We start from the raw sequence: 11,185 nt of genomic DNA, 5'->3' as shown, positions 1-11,185 counted from the left end.
AATCCCGCGCCTTGGGAGGCTGAGATGAGTGGATTGCCTGAGCCTGCGGGTTCGAGACCCTCCTGGGCAACTTGGTGAGACCTCACCTCTACAGTAAATCAAAAAATTAGCCAGATGTGGTAGTGCATCTGTAGTTCCAGCTACTCGGAAGGCGGAGGTGGCAGGATCGCCAGAGCCCAGCAGGTCGAGGCTGCAGTGGCCGGGAGCAGCCACTGCACTCCAGTCTGGGTGACAGAGTGAGATTCCAACTCAAAATAAATAAATAAATAAAATTATAAATGAAAAACCAGTATCACCTGACATGAGTAGATGCTAATTGCAATAATAAATATATAGCTACTAAAGCTCAGTACTACTGTAAGTTATCTTGCCTCCGATATCTTGGAAACTGTGCTTTAGAGTCAAGTCCAGACTCTTTACCGTAGTAGATAGCCCTCCTGAGGACCAGGCTGGCCTCCCCAGCTCCATCTTCTGCTCCTCTGTCTCTTGCAGCTCATGGTCCAGAGACAAATGACTCACCATCTTTTTTTTTTTTTTTTTTTTTTTTGAGTTGGAGTCTCACTCTGTTGCCCAGACTGGAGTGCAGTGGCCGCTCCCGGCAACCGCAGCCTCAACTTGCTGGGCTCCGGCGATCCTTCCGCCTCAGCCTTCCAAGTAGCTGGAACTACATGCGCGCGCTACCATGCCCGGCTAATTTTTTTTTTTTATTTATTGTAGAGATGAGTTGCCAAGTTGCCAAGTCAAACCCACGGGCTTAGGCAATCCATTTACCTCAGCCTCCCAAAGCGCGGGATTACAGGCTGAGCCACCAAGCCCAGCTTGTTTTACTGATTTTTACACAATGCATTTCTAATATTATGCAAGTATTTGCATTTCTAATGTTATGCAAATATTATATATATATAATCCCTACTATATATAATCAACAATATCTTAACATAATAAATTCTATAAGTTCTTAGCTTCATTTTTTTAATATGTATGATATTTTTACATGGCAGATAAAATAGTTATACATTAATCTGGATATTTTATCCTTAAGATTAAAACTTGAAAAAATGAAGAGCATTTAGTATTCATAGAATCCTTACCCATCTCATTTTCCTGTCTGAAACAAGGCAGTATAAATTCAATTGACCTTTCAGTTGCCTGGTCTTTAATTTTCTGTTCTTGTCTTCTAATTACTTTATGGCTGGTTTTATCCAGCAGGAAGCCAGTATAACTTTCTGACTCCTCCGGAGATGCCAAATCAGCTTTTCATTTTGCTTTGAATTAGGTGTAGCCAAAAAGACTCCTTCACCGATAGAAGCCGAAAGGAAGAAGTTAAGGCCAGGAAGTGGTGGGGAGAAACCTCCTGATGAAGCCCCATTCACCTACCAGCTAAAGGCTGTGCCACTGAAGTTTGTGAAAGAAATCAAAGACATTGTCTTGACTGAATCAGAGTTTGTTGGCTCTTCTGCAATCTTTGAGTGTTTGGTCTCCCCCTCCACTGCAATCACAACCTGGATGAAAGATGGCAGCAATATCCGTGAGAGCCCAAAGCACAGGTTTATCGCAGATGGTAAAGACAGAAAGCTGCATATTATTGATGTGCAACTTTCCGATGCTGGCGAGTACACCTGTGTTTTACGTTTGGGAAACAAAGAAAAGACCTCCACGGCTAAACTTGTTGTAGAAGGTAATTTCCAGTATCTGAGCATGATCTGTATGAAACTTTAATATAGTAAACCTTAGCAGAAAATGTTATTGTAATTTAAGACCAAACCTCTTATTTCCAAATTTTATCTTGTTGAAAATATGATGTATTGAAATATATACTGACATTCTCCACAGAACTTCCTGTGCGTTTTGTAAAAACACTGGAAGAGGAGGTCACGGTGGTCAAAGGACAGCCATTGTACTTGAGCTGCGAGTTAAACAAAGAACGTGATGTAGTCTGGAGAAAGGATGGCAAGATTGTGGTGGAGAAACCTGGCCGAATTGTCCCAGGTATCATTGGCTTGATGCGGGCCCTGACCATCAACGACGCAGATGACACCGATGCTGGAACATACACAGTCACTGTGGAAAATGCCAACAACCTGGAATGTTCTTCTTGTGTGAAAGTAGTAGGTTAGTACCTTGCTGGGAGATTTTGTTGTGCTTGTTATTACACGAAGAAAGTGGAAAGAAGTGTTTTATATCCCAGTATCAGAACATTAGTAGTCTTGTAACTTATCTAAGAGGGGCAATATCAGTATATCATAGTAGATTAGTTATGCCCCGTTTTGTAAAAAAATTTTTTCTATTTCTGAAATATACTATGGAAGTTATTTATATTATATTACTTGTTCACATCATAATCAGTCTTTTTGCCCTCTTTTTCATACAGAAGTCATTAGAGATTGGCTGGTGAAACCTATACGAGACCAGCATGTGAAACCCAAGGGGACAGCTGTTTTCACCTGTGACATAGCAAAAGATACTCCAAACATTAAGTGGTTCAAAGGATATGATGAAATCCCCATGGAACCAACTGAGAAGACGGAAATTCTGAGAGATGGAAATCATCTATACCTCAAAATTAAGAATGCTATGCCAGAAGACATTGATGAATATGCAATAGAAATTGAAGGGAAAAGATACCCTGCCAAGTTGACACTGGGAGGTATAAAAATCTTAACTTTTATTCTGAAAGATAAATTTTGTGTATGCATAAGGCAAAATAACACACTGAAAACACAAAAGTAAAGCGCTGTTCAATTGTTTCAAGCATTGTTACTATATTTCTGACTAACACAGACCGCGAAGTTGAACTGCTTAAACCAATAGAAGACGTTACCATTTATGAGAAAGAAAGTGCAAGCTTTGATGCAGAAATCTCAGAGGCAGACATTCCTGGACAATGGAAACTGAAGGGAGAACTTTTAAGACCCTCGCCTGTGAGTAACTTCCCCATTTTAAGTTGTTAGTCATGTAAAATAACTAAATCCTGTATTCAGGTTTGACATTCAGATTTTGTTTAATAATAATGGAGTTACTTAGGGCTTCTAAAGTCTCAAAGAAGGGAAGAAATTTGATGCACTATTTGTATACAACTTGGACAATTTTTATAAAATTTTATTACAGGAGATGATCTGCTTACCTTTATTAGTAGTAATTTTTAAAACTCTATAGAAATCTGTATCTGAAGCATTTTTCCTCTAGGGGATTTATCTTTTTCAGATGCTAACTAAACTATTTTTTTCAGACTTGTGAAATCAAAGCAGATGGTGGAAAACGCTTCTTAACTTTGCACAAAGTCAAACTAGACCAAGCAGGGGAAGTCCTATACCAGGCTCTTAATGCACTTACCACCGCCATTTTGACAGTAAAAGGTACAAGGCTTGTAGAACTCATGGAGTGGGCTCAACTTCATTTCACATCCCTCCTCCTTCTGAAAAGTCTCATTCTTAATATTTGATTTTCAGAAATCGAACTTGATTTTGCTGTGCCTCTGAAGGATGTCACTGTTCCAGAAAAGCGACAGGCTCGATTCGAATGTGTCCTTACCCGAGAAGCAAATGTTATATGGTCTAAAGGACCTGATATAATCAAGTCATCCGACAAATTTGATATCATTGCTGATGGAAAGAAACACATTCTTGTTATCAATAACTCTCAATTTGATGACGAAGGGGTCTATACCGCTGAGGTGGATGGCAAGAAGACCTCAGCACGGTTATTTGTTACAGGTAAGAGAACGGATGAGATCTCTGATGTCTCATATGTAAGCACATAAATATATGATTTTAAAGATAGAACACCAAGTTCTAGAGGCTGTGACAGTCAGCATCACTAATTTGCTTTCACAGTGTCAAGAAAATAGCTCCCATAATTTTTTTAAATGGAGCCTTATTTGAAAAGACTAATAAATAACTGCCATGTGAAATGGGTCTCTTCTACTCTGGCAGATTAGAGTGGAATCTTTCTGAAGGTAAACTGTGTTTCTGAGCATATTATCCTTGCTTGCTTTGCAGGTATAAGACTGAAATTCATATCACCTCTTGAAGATCAAACAGTAAAAGAAGGTGAAACCGCAACTTTTGTTTGTGAACTTTCTCATGAAAAAATGCATGTAGTTTGGTTCAAAAATGATGTCAAACTCCACACAAGCAGAACAGTGCTCATCTCTTCTGAGGGCAAGACTCACAAATTGGAAATGAGAGAAGTGACATTGGATGATATATCTCAGATAAAAGCTCAAGTCAAAGACCTGAGCTCCACAGCAAATCTAAAGGTCTTAGGTAAGTAAATGCGACCAACTATAACCAGAGAGCCAGTTTCTGAGGTGGGAATGGGTAGTAATTAAATATTTTGCAACCTGTTACTCTTTAATGAACTTCATTTTTCACATTCTTCTGATGATATGATAAATATCTTTTTCAGAGGCCGATCCCTACTTCACTGTGAAATTACATGACAAAACTGGAGTGGAGAAGGATGAGATTATTTTGAAATGTGAACTGAGCAAAGATGTGCCAGTCAAATGGTTCAAAGATGGTGAAGAGATTGTCCCTTCAACCAAACATTCCATCAAGACAGATGGCCTGCGACGCATCTTAAAAATCAAAAAGGCAGAACTTAAAGATAAAGGCGAATATGTGTGTGACTGTGGCACGGACAAGACCAACGCAAATGTTAATGTTGAAGGCGAGTTGCTCTAAAATGTAAAATCAGCCCTAAATGGAGCCTATAGTTTGTTCGATCATTTGTACTAACAAAACTTTGTATAATTCCAGCTCGACTAATAAAAGTGGAAAAGCCTCTATATGGAGTAGAAGTATTTGTGGGTGAAACGGCCCGCTTTGAAATTGAACTTTCTGAACCAGATGTTCATGGCCAGTGGAAATTAAAAGGAGAGCCTTTGACTGCTTCCCCAGTAAGTCAAGACTAGCTGGTCATACCGGAAGGGGTTTTTTTTTTTTTTTTTAGGGTAAAAGGTATAAATAGCTATATATATAAATGATGTTCTTTCTTTCCTTCTAACCCTTATTCCAAACAGGAGTGTGAAATCATTGAAGATGGGAAGAAGCATACTCTGATCCTGTATAACTGTCGGCTGGACATGACAGGAGAGGTTTCCTTCCAAGCTGCCAATGCTAAATCTGCAGCCAATCTGAAAGTGAAAGGTACGCTATACTTGTCAGCCACCTTTTGTTTTTTCTTTGTAAGACTTCCTGATAAGCCCCTGCATTTGATCAGGGGTCATGAGTGGAAGCATTCTGACTTCATCTAATGTTCTTTTTTCAGAATTACCTCTTATCTTCATCACACCCCTCAGTGATGTTAAAGTATTTGAGAAGGATGAGGCTAAGTTTGAGTGTGAAGTATCCAGGGAGCCCAAAACATTCCGTTGGCTAAAGGGAACACAGGAGATCACAGGTGATGACAGATTTGAGCTTATAAAGGATGGCACTAAGCATTCAATGGTGATCAAGTCAGCTGCTTTTGAAGATGAAGCAAAATACATTTTTGAAGCCGAAGATAAGCACACGAGTGGCAAATTGATCATTGAAGGTAAATATTTTGAAAAGTACACCATCTCTAAAATGATTTTTTTGCATTTATTTTTACATTTCCTTCTTAAAGTGCTGCAATTAATGAGCTTTTTTTTTTTTTTTTTAATTAATAGGAATCCGGCTCAAGTTCCTCACCCCTCTTAAGGATGTAACTGCTAAAGAGAAGGAGAGTGCTGTGTTTACTGTGGAGTTGTCTCATGATAACATTCGTGTTAAATGGTTCAAGAATGAGCAGCGCCTACATACCAGTAGGTGTGTCTCAATGCAAGACGAAGGGAAAATTCATTCAATCACTTTCAAAGACCTGTCTGTTGATGACACCTCCCAAATTAAAGTGGAAGCTATGGGACTGAGTTCAGAAGCCAAACTCACTGTGCTTGGTAGGTGCTTTTTAAAATTTAATTTTATTGCATTAAATTCAGCAGAAATTTGTGGACTATCTATTATGTAAAATAGTCTTTTAAGTATTATATTGCATAAAAGCAGCCCTAATCCTTAGGAAACGATTTCTTCCTTGTTGTTGTTTTGTTTGTTTTTGTTTTTTTGAGTCAGGGTCTCATTCTGTCACCCAGGCTGAGTGCAGTGGCATGATCATGACTCACCGCAGCCTTGACCTCCTGGGCTCAGGCGATCCTTCTGCCTCAGACTCCCAAGTAGCTGGGACTACAGGCATGCGACACCATGTCCGGCTAACTTTTTAATTTTTTTTGTAAAACGAGATGAGTTCACTATGTTGGCTGGTCTGGTCTTGAACTCCTGGCTCAAGCAGTTCTCCTGCCTCGGCCTCCCAACTTGCTGAGATTACCAGCATGAGCAACAACTCCCTGCTTAGAAACTATTTCTTAAACACATATTTCTAAAACACTTTTACCTTCATTACTTCAGAGTAATGAAGAGTCTAGCTTAGGTTCATAAAATAGCCTGTTGAAATCAAAATAAAAGCTCTTAATTAATTATTGAGTCCTGATACATTAAAAATGGGAATATATAAATATTTCATATATCTTCACGTTATCAAAATTATTTCAAAGAAATGATTCTTAAGTTTCTAATAAAAGAAGATAATACAGAACTTAGACACTATGTTAGACATAGATACTATGTTAGACTATTAATTGATTTAGGAAAACTAATAATGTGAATCTGAGAGCTTAAAGGCAAACTAAACATAATAGGGTTTCTAAGAAATCAGACTTAGTCAAACAATGGAGGAAAGCACAATTATATTTGAAGCTAAATTTCACAGTGTTTTTTAAACTACTGTTAAAATACTTCAAAATATAGATGCATTCGATCTTGATAAACCCCATGCACTGATTCCCTTTCTAATATTTAGAGACCTTTTGAACATAAACATGAGTATAAACTCTTAAAAATAAGCACGTTAAATATTGAACACTTAGGACAATTTAAAAATATACTCAGAACTCTGCGAAACACCTCTTAAACTTTCCAAGAGATCGTCATTCCCCTAAGTGCATTATAAAATTTTTTCACTTTTACTTTGCTTGCAGAGGGAGATCCATACTTTACAGGAAAGCTTCAAGACTACACCGGCGTAGAGAAAGATGAAGTGGTTCTTCAGTGTGAAATTAGCAAAGCAGAAGTGCCAGTAAAATGGTTTAAGGATGGGAAGGAAATAAAGCCATCCAAAAATGCTATCATTAAGGCAGATGGCAGGAAGCGCATGCTAATCCTAAAGAAAGCCTTGAAATCAGATATTGGACAGTATACCTGTGACTGCGGGACAGATAAGACCTCTGGAAAGCTTGACATTGAGGGTAAGGAAATTATCATGACTCTTGCTCTTGAAGCCATTGGGCCTGTTTCTGCCAGAGGCTAACTGTATATGCTGAACCTTCACTTTTCTAGATAGAGAAATTAAACTGGTGCGACCTCTGCACAGTGTGGAGGTGATGGAGACTGAGACGGCCCGCTTTGAAACCGAAATCTCTGAAGAGGATATCCATGCCAACTGGAAACTCAAAGGAGAGGCCCTACTCCAAACACCTGTAAGGCTATTTCTGAACTTGTCAACAGCTAAAGAAGCCACGTGAAATAGAAAAGGGCTGGTGAAAGTCAGAGTACATGCAGGGCATTTAGAACACGATGGTAGTTTCTCTATCAGACCTTAAGCCAAAGAGATATTAGAGTCTATGAATGGGTACAGACAGGCACACCTACATTATTATAATACAGCAGAGTGGGTATAAGATCGTGGATATTTTGTGATGCTGCTAGTCGGTTCAGGATTAGACAGCTAAAATAAATGCTTTCCTGATAGTACTTTACTTTGTAAGCTTTGTTTCACAAAATCTCAAAGTTATATAAAGTTTCCTCAACATTCATTTGTAACACTCATTTCATTAAGGATTTCTTCCTTAGGAAAAAATCTCAAAGAAAATTATTTTCCGTGAAACTTTTCTCTTTTGTTGATACAGGACTGTGAGATTAAGGAAGAAGGCAAAATACACTTCCTTATTTTGCACAACTGCCGCCTGGACCAGACTGGTGAGGTGGATTTCCAAGCTGCCAATGTGAAATCTAGTGCTCACCTCAAAGTTAAGCGTAAGTATTATGTGTTCTTGCTGAAAATTAAATAAACACTTTTGCAGAAAGTGAATGAGAGTGAAGTTAATTGGAATTACGTAATGAATTAGAAAACATTATTAAAGTTCAAAAACTGACTTTCTTGACGTTCCAATACAGAAGTGGTTCAAATTCTGAAGTTTTGGAGATTTCATTGACCTTGCCATTTGAACAAAAGAAAATTTAGCAAGTCAGATTTTCCTGCTCCATAGTTCTTTCATTGAAAGCAGATACATATATAATAAGAATCTAACTTTGAACCCTTAAAGACCACATCCCTCAAGAGGCTGTACAACTAACTATAGCCCCGTAAAAGAAAAACTTTGCCGTGTGGGCACTTCAGACTCAAGAAGGGAGGCGGGGAGCATTAGGCTAACATTTTTGGAAGGTGTAAAGTGTTTGATGGATATGGACAGTCTCTGTGATTGAGGGCCCCTTGTCCTCTCCCAATCAGAGTCTTAGTTATTTTGGAAGTCACATACCTTATGTAGCAAGAGGAACTCTATGCCTGGCAGGGGGACAGATGCAGTGCAGATTTCTCGCTGACCTTGTACATCCAAACGAAAGGGCCCCTATATATATCCACTCTCCAGCCACCAGCTCTCCCCTTCTCAGCACCACGAGGCCACATTCACACAGGGTTAAAATAGTCGCTGGTTCTGTGGTTCTCTCCTTCTCGAAGAAAGCAACCATGGAGATGAATAACTGAGTCTGCTTTTGTTCTTTTGGAATTACAAAATGAGTAACACGAAGCTGTTTCTTCCCTCTCGAAAAGCACGAGTAATTGGTCTTCTGAGGCCTCTGAAGGATGTCACCGTGACCGCAGGGGAAACAGCCACCTTCGACTGTGAGCTCTCATATGAGGATATCCCAGTGGAATGGTATCTCAAGGGGAAGAAGCTAGAGCCCAGCGAGAAGGTAAAAAGCAAGCATATCGTTTGTCTTCCCTTCCTTTTTTGCTCAGGCTCTTCCGCCTTCCTTTGTTATGTTCCTTATTCTTGGTTCTTTCTAATGTCCCCTCCTCAGCCTTTGCCTTTCTCCTCCCTCCTCTAGCCTAAATTCTACTGACTTGTAAAGCAGATTTTTAAGATTGTTAGGTTTAACCAATGATATTTTTTATTGAAATAGAAATTGAAATACAGAGTATGATCAAGTTTTGGTTTTTGAAGAAAAAGGACACATGCATTAGCTATCAATGATCGTTTGATTAACCAGAAGACAGGAAGGATCAAAAAGACTTTCTGATTAGAAGCTCTGCAGCAATGGTGCACATTAACTTTTAAGACTAATTTTCTCCCTGTAATCTAGTGTTCTGCATATAAAGGGATTAAGAGGAGAAGATTGAAATTCCGTTTCAGGCAGTTGATCAAGTAGTTGAGATAACTTCTGGGCAGACTTGCTCTTCAAGCATTTCTCCACAACTATTTTTAACCTTCAAGTGCTTGGAGCTATGCCAATTCTGGAATGCAAGTGGACTATTTAAGAGCAACTGTTGGTACTGACAAGAGAGGAGGACTCTATGGTTAGCCACATGTATGAATGAATTTTTTTTTTAAGTTTTGATAAATAACCAACTCCAGGTTTTAGCTTTTACTAGCATTCTGTATGCCCAAGATTTTACCCATAAGTAAAAAATAAAGGATTAGTCAGATAGGCACAAAATACAATATGCCTAAAGTGTCCTATGCATTTTGTTCCCTAGAAAGGATGGATGCATTTAAATTATCTTCATAATGCATCACTAATTTTGAATTCTTGAAATAAAATATGTAGAATATGCCCAGCAGTGGTTGTAAATAAAGCACAGGACAGTACATCGTTCTACAGTATTTACCTCAATATTTCAGAAATAATATTAAATGTGGTATAAAGACTTCAGTACAAATCACATTTTGAAGACTTAAAGAAATATAAAATTAAAAAGGAATTGAGTTTAACAATGAGCCACAAAGTTGACTGAAGTATTTGAAAGCAACGCCTTTGAGCAACTGTTTAAAAACAAACAAAAAAACTAGTATTCTACCCAAGTAATTACTGGGTCAATAATAGTCATCTGATAGATGACGACAAGGAGACTGACTAGAAAAATCAGCACAACATTCAAACTGTATGAGAATTAAGTTACAGATCAGGAAACCTTATGGTGAGGTCTTCTAAATACTCAACCGGGTGGTGGAGGCATCTCAAACCTTCAAGTTTATTGTTTGAAAAGATGTATTTTTCTTTTTTAAAAGCAACTTTAACTTTTTTGAAAAAAAAATAGAGATGTGGGGTACAAATCAGGATTAGCTACACAAGTAGGTTGCGTGCAGATGAAGTTTGGGCCTCCAACTGGTCCCTACTTCCCCTGGTTTACGATGTATTTTTCTTATTAAGCATGGTTTAATTAACTTCACGTCTAAAGGCAGAGAATTGGTTGATTTTTCAAGATTCTTTCTAGAACTATAAATTCATGATTTGTACATAGGAGCACTGCTTAAGGACAAATGATATTATTCTTTCACAACTAAATATCTTTTGGTCAAATTAAAAGCTATACTAACTGTACTATTTTATTTAAAATGTAGACCCCTAAATAATCTTATTCATATTTCTTTTACTTAAAAGTATTTCTTTATTGTCACTAAAATTTTTTTCAAGGGCTAGAAAAGATCAGTTTACTATAGTTCACCAGGGCCCCTTCGTGTCTTTTTTGGCATAGGAATTTTAATCCTTTGCTCTAGACATTCAAGATACTTCAGCCTTTTATGAATTTGCTCTTATATTACTTGTGTTTCTTTTAAAAAATGACTTAAATATAAAGTTTGAAATAAGAAAATCATTTTATTATATGTTATAGGTTTTGTTTGAATTAAGTCTATAAGAACAAATTTGCTCTTGTCAATTTAATTTGGGCCTTTAATTTTCACTTTTGGTAAATTTTTTAGCCTCCGAAACTACAAAAACTAACCAAACAAAAACAAGTTATAGGAAGAAATGTAAAAAGAACATATTAGAAATGCCTTTTTTTCCTCTACTTTCATTCATTCTTTTTTTTTTTTTTTTTTTTTTTTTTT

At 37.7% G+C, this 11,185-nt stretch overlaps 1 protein-coding gene across 6 annotated transcripts in view; it reads left to right on the top strand.

Annotated features, from left to right (window-relative positions):
- The window catches only part of TTN (titin), a 275,101-nt gene that overhangs the window by 161,504 nt on the left and 102,412 nt on the right, over positions 1-11,185 (top strand). For all 6 annotated transcript variants that reach the window (XM_021711039.1, XM_021711037.1, XM_021711038.1 and 3 more), the window contains 16 exons: positions 1,277-1,678; positions 1,834-2,112; positions 2,372-2,647; positions 2,782-2,921; positions 3,230-3,356; positions 3,450-3,713; positions 3,999-4,265; positions 4,408-4,671; positions 4,761-4,900; positions 5,024-5,150; positions 5,272-5,538; positions 5,654-5,920; positions 7,055-7,321; positions 7,413-7,552; positions 7,982-8,108; positions 8,905-9,047. In XM_021711039.1, the coding sequence (XP_021566714.1) occupies positions 1,277-1,678; positions 1,834-2,112; positions 2,372-2,647; positions 2,782-2,921; positions 3,230-3,356; positions 3,450-3,713; positions 3,999-4,265; positions 4,408-4,671; positions 4,761-4,900; positions 5,024-5,150; positions 5,272-5,538; positions 5,654-5,920; positions 7,055-7,321; positions 7,413-7,552; positions 7,982-8,108; positions 8,905-9,047 (3,497 nt within the window). The remainder of the gene's footprint in view (positions 1-1,276; positions 1,679-1,833; positions 2,113-2,371; positions 2,648-2,781; positions 2,922-3,229; positions 3,357-3,449; positions 3,714-3,998; positions 4,266-4,407; positions 4,672-4,760; positions 4,901-5,023; positions 5,151-5,271; positions 5,539-5,653; positions 5,921-7,054; positions 7,322-7,412; positions 7,553-7,981; positions 8,109-8,904; positions 9,048-11,185) is intronic.

Source organism: Carlito syrichta, unplaced genomic scaffold, assembly GCF_000164805.1.
Source record: "Carlito syrichta isolate Samal-C Ts95f unplaced genomic scaffold, Tarsius_syrichta-2.0.1 Scaffold301826, whole genome shotgun sequence".
Lineage (NCBI taxonomy): Eukaryota > Metazoa > Chordata > Mammalia > Primates > Tarsiidae > Carlito > Carlito syrichta.
The sequence above is the reverse complement of the archived record's forward strand: the minus strand, read 5'-3'. Positions and strand labels throughout refer to the sequence as shown.